General features: G+C 43.8%; 1 protein-coding gene across 1 annotated transcript; it reads left to right on the top strand.

Moving 5' to 3' along the window:
- Positions 1–357: 357 nt before the first annotated feature.
- Positions 358–1296, top strand: LOC308433389 (olfactory receptor 6B2-like; the record flags this gene model as incomplete). The annotated part of the gene is made up of 1 exon (XM_080933424.1): positions 358–1296. The coding sequence occupies one exon, from the start codon at positions 358–360 to the stop codon at positions 1294–1296; it is 939 nt and encodes a 312-aa protein (XP_080789550.1).
- Between the last annotated feature and the right edge of the window lie 3178 nt (positions 1297–4474).

Below are 4474 nucleotides of genomic sequence, written 5' to 3'. Positions count from 1 at the left end.
TGGGGGGGGGGAGGAAAACCATTCCTAGAATGTAAAACCCAAACCCAGCAATACAGCAAAGAAACCAATTTCAGAAACCAGCTATTGTCCTGATCGCCACTGTAGGTTTCCTATGCCTTAAGTGTCTATCCTCAACAGTTCCCTTTGTCTGTCCCCTCTTCAGTGGGCACACAAACACAAGTGCACAGGTCTTCCCAGTTGAAGACCTGGCAGGATAAATTCCTGTTCTTGTTGCTCACAGGAAGCAGAAGTGCTGTCTGTCTGTCTGTCAGCTGAGGTTACTAGCTGGTGCCCTGTTCACCCATCAGCAGATGCTGACCCTTCCTACTGGCCTCTTGATCTTGCAGGTGCAGAAGGATGAAGGGGGAGAACATCACCAAGGTCAGCACGTTCATCCTGTTGGGCTTCCCCACAGCCCCTGAGCTGCAGTACCTGCTCTTCCTCCTCTTCCTGCTCGCCTACCTCTTTGTGCTGGTGGAGAACCTGGCCATCATCCTCACAGTGTGGAGCAGCGCCTCCCTCCACAGACCCATGTACTACTTCCTGGGCTCCTTGTCTTTCCTAGAGATCTGGTATGTGTCAGACATCATCCCCAAGATGCTGGACGGCTTCCTCCTGCAAAGGAAACGCATCTCTTTTGCTGGATGCATGACTCAGCTCTACTTCTTCAGCTCTCTGGTGTGTACAGAGTGTGTACTCCTGGCTTCCATGGCCTATGACCGCTATGTGGCCATATGCCACCCCCTGCGCTATCAAGTCATCATGACCACAGGGCTGTGTGTCCAGCTTGTAGCCTTCTCTTTTGCTAGTGGCTTCACTATTTCTATGATCAAGGTCTACTTTATCTCCAGCGCCACCTTCTGTGGCTCCAATGTCTTGAACCACTTCTTCTGTGACATCTCCCCCATCCTCAAGCTGGCTTGCACAGACTTCTCTACTGCGGAGCTGGTTGACTTCATCCTGGCCTTCATCATCCTGGTGTTCCCACTCTTGGCCACCATTCTCTCCTATGGCCACATCACCTTGGCTGTGCTGCGTATCCCTTCAGCCACAGGCCGGTGGAGAGCCTTCTCCACCTGTGCCTCCCACCTCACTGTGGTCACCTTCTTTTACATGGCCATGATCTTCATGTATGTGCGACCCCAGGCCATTGATACCCGGAGCTCTAACAAACTCATCTCTGCTGTGTACACTGTCCTCACACCCATGATGAACCCTTTGATCTACTGTCTGAGAAATACTGAATTTAAGGATGCTGTGAGAAGAACTTTGGGATTGGAAAATGCTCCTCAGTAGGGATCAAGTATTCTAAAGAGTAATTCAGATAAAACTTCTTTACCACCCAATTCTATTTAACATTTTAATGAAACTTAACAAACTTGTAAGACTACCTACAGTAATGAGCCTTCATCCATGCTTTCTGAGTGTGGACTCGGGGACCTAGCTCCCAGGTAGACCAAGCATTAGGCCTACCTCCAGTGATCTTCCCTGCCTCAAGCGAACCTCGATGCTAGTTTCTAATGCCACAGAGTAACTTGGGTGGTTTGAGCTTCATTAACCTAATCGTGAAGCACTTACATTTTCGTGTTCAGTTTTGACTCAGCTATGTCTGGGTATCTCTCTGTCTTTGCATATAGCAATTCATCCATTATTTCTTGGTGAATTCACATGTACATCAGCATGCAGTTCTGTGCTTTGCTATTGTCTGACAGTATCATGGATACTCTCTAGGATGTGTAGTGCTGCTATATGCAATCCAGGTAGTATTTCTTTTTTCTTACTGTATTTATGCAGTTTGTTGAGCTGCTCAGAACCATATCTAAGCTGGACCTGGTACATAAAAGGCTTATGTGCCTATAACTGCTAAAGCACAAAATGTGTGTATGGCCAGATTTGGTGGAAACTGCACAACTGTTTTCCAAACTTCATGTGCCTGTTTAGCTCCTGTTGGTAGCATAGGAGAATCCCAGTGGTCCCAAACCCTGGCCATCAACATAGTTACCCATGTTCATGTTTTAACTCTGCCTTTCTTCTGAGCTCCAAAGATATCTCACTCTGACTTAAATCTGTATTTTTCAAATGCAAATGGTTTTCTGCTAACATTGATAGAGTCTCTCCATATTTGTTTGCATATAAACTCTATGATGAGCATCTTCTGCCCATGTTCATGAAGTCTCTTCACACACAGGGCTTCTTACATTTTCTGAGCTTCCTGTCAGATCTGAGCCCTCTGATGCAAACACCTTCCAGTCAGTCATATACCATTTCCTCATGGGCCTTACAACAAAGAAAAGTTCTTTATTTTTAATGTCTAATGTGTACATTTCACCTTATGGAGATTTTTCACTTAGGAAATGTTTGCCTCTGCTAAGTTCATGGAAATGTTCTCCTGTGACATTCTAAAAGCTTTGCCTTTTAAATCTGTAATCTATCTGAATCCACTTTCTGTGTGAGAAATTGTTCAAGCACCCACCCATTGTTTGGAAGATCACACTCTGCTTTCGGAAGTGTCACCGTTTCATAAATCAGATCACTGAAAACACGATTCTTGTGCTTGGACCTATCACCCAGCGGCTCTTTTTGTCTACTTGTTGGGAACCAGACGGACCCAAGACTCTATCAGCGGCTCTGATAAAAGGCCAATGAAACATTAGTTCTGTGTCCATGTCCAGGAGTGGACGTAGCAAGGCTGGTCTGCCAGAAGTGGTCTTTAGCAAGCACTCAGCGAATGCCTTAAAGGGATCAGGTAGTGGTTTCTCTTCTCCTTGGGCTACTATTATCCATTCTAAAGTAGCTGTGTCTGAGGATCCCGTGTTCTCTTGCCAACATGGTCTGATTTAGCTCTCAGTTGACCTTGGCCATATGCACCCTGCAAATAGTATATAAGATGCTACACTTCTTAATATACTTGCTTGGCATACATCATCAGCTTATGTAATACCTCTTGGTTCAAGCTTTTTTATTTTCTCTATCTTCTCTATTCTCGTTCTCTCCTTCTCCTTCTTCCTCCCTCCAGCCCTCTGTCCCCCCTCCCTCTCTTCCTCCTTCCCTCTCTTCCTCTCTTCCTCCTTACCTTCTTCTCTCCCTCTTTCCCTCTCTCTGGTACCTCTCTCTCCAGACCCTGTTACTGAAGACAGACCTGGTTCACACCAACCTGTCTCTTTCTGCACCAGTACCATAGGGCTTTCTAAAGTGTGGCCTTTCACATACCATGAGGTCCATTCGCATGTCTTCCATTAACCAGCTTCTAGTCTAGGTCGCCATTTTTCTCCTAAGTCTTCCAGAAAGGAGGAGTTACACATCTTAGAATCTGCTTACCAATATCAACCAAAGAAGCTTGTGGGTTCGGATTTGTGGGACTGTGCTGAATCTACAGATTAATTTGGAAATGAATGCTATATTCACAATTTTGAGATTTGTTTTAACCAGAAAACAATTTATTTTCCAGTACCATTTCAGTTTCTTTTTATTTTAAGATTAGTTTCAGCTTCCAAATCTTTATTTTTAAGATTTATTTTTTATTTGTTTTATGTATATGAGTGCTCCATCTGCATGTACACCCATGTGCCAGAAGAGAGCATCAGACCCCATTATGGACGGTTGTGAGCCACCATGTGGTTGCTGAAATTTTGAACTCAGGACCTCTGGAAGAGCAGCCAGCTCTCTTAACCACTGAGCCATCTCTCCAGCTTGACGTTTCAGTTTCTTAAAACTACCTTGTAGCTTTGGTTAGGAGTCCTTCTTTCCAGTGCTTAAATTTCTAAAAATTATAACACAAAAAGTATCTCTTAAGTCCAAAATCTAAAATCCTGTTAGTTTATTATACCACACACAATATAACTTTAAGCTTTCTTTTATAGATTGTGGAAGTTTTGCAGAAAGTTGCAAAGACACATACCAGGTAGTAGTCCCATGTGTCCCTTACCTGGTCTTCCCACTAGCATCATCTTGCATGACTAAAGCACACCCTGCTGTGCTTGTTTAAGTTCCATCGGTTACGCAGCTTCCTGTGTCACAGAATGTGCACATTTGTGATGATTATGGACATGGTGTACTGGGGGGAGGGGCGGGGGCAGAACATTTCCATCACTGAAAGATGTATGGTGTTGCTGACTTGCAGTCACATCCTTATTCTGTAGCTTCTAGAAGCACCTCACTTGTTCTTCCTGTAAGTTTATTTCAATGAATAATTCAAATGGGAGCACACCACTTGACCTTTGGAGTGTGCCAGCCGCCATACCCAACCCTAGATTATTCAAATGTGAATTTAAGGAAGTTGTTTATATATTCCAGATGGTCTGTTGTCAAATGTGTGCTTTGTAATTATTTTCTCTATCTGTTTGTCTTTTCAACCTCTTGGGTTTGTTAAGTCTAGTAAACCTGTTTCTCTCTTTTTTCCACTTATGCTTCTGATATCAAGTTAAAAATATTTCCCTACTCCTAGGCCAAAAACGTTTCTATTTTTTTTCTAAAT

This window comes from Micromys minutus (assembly GCF_963924665.1).
Source record: "Micromys minutus genome assembly, chromosome: 19".
Taxonomy (NCBI): domain Eukaryota; kingdom Metazoa; phylum Chordata; class Mammalia; order Rodentia; family Muridae; genus Micromys; species Micromys minutus.
Note: the sequence above shows the minus strand (reverse complement) of the source record. Positions and strands in the feature narration are given on the sequence as shown.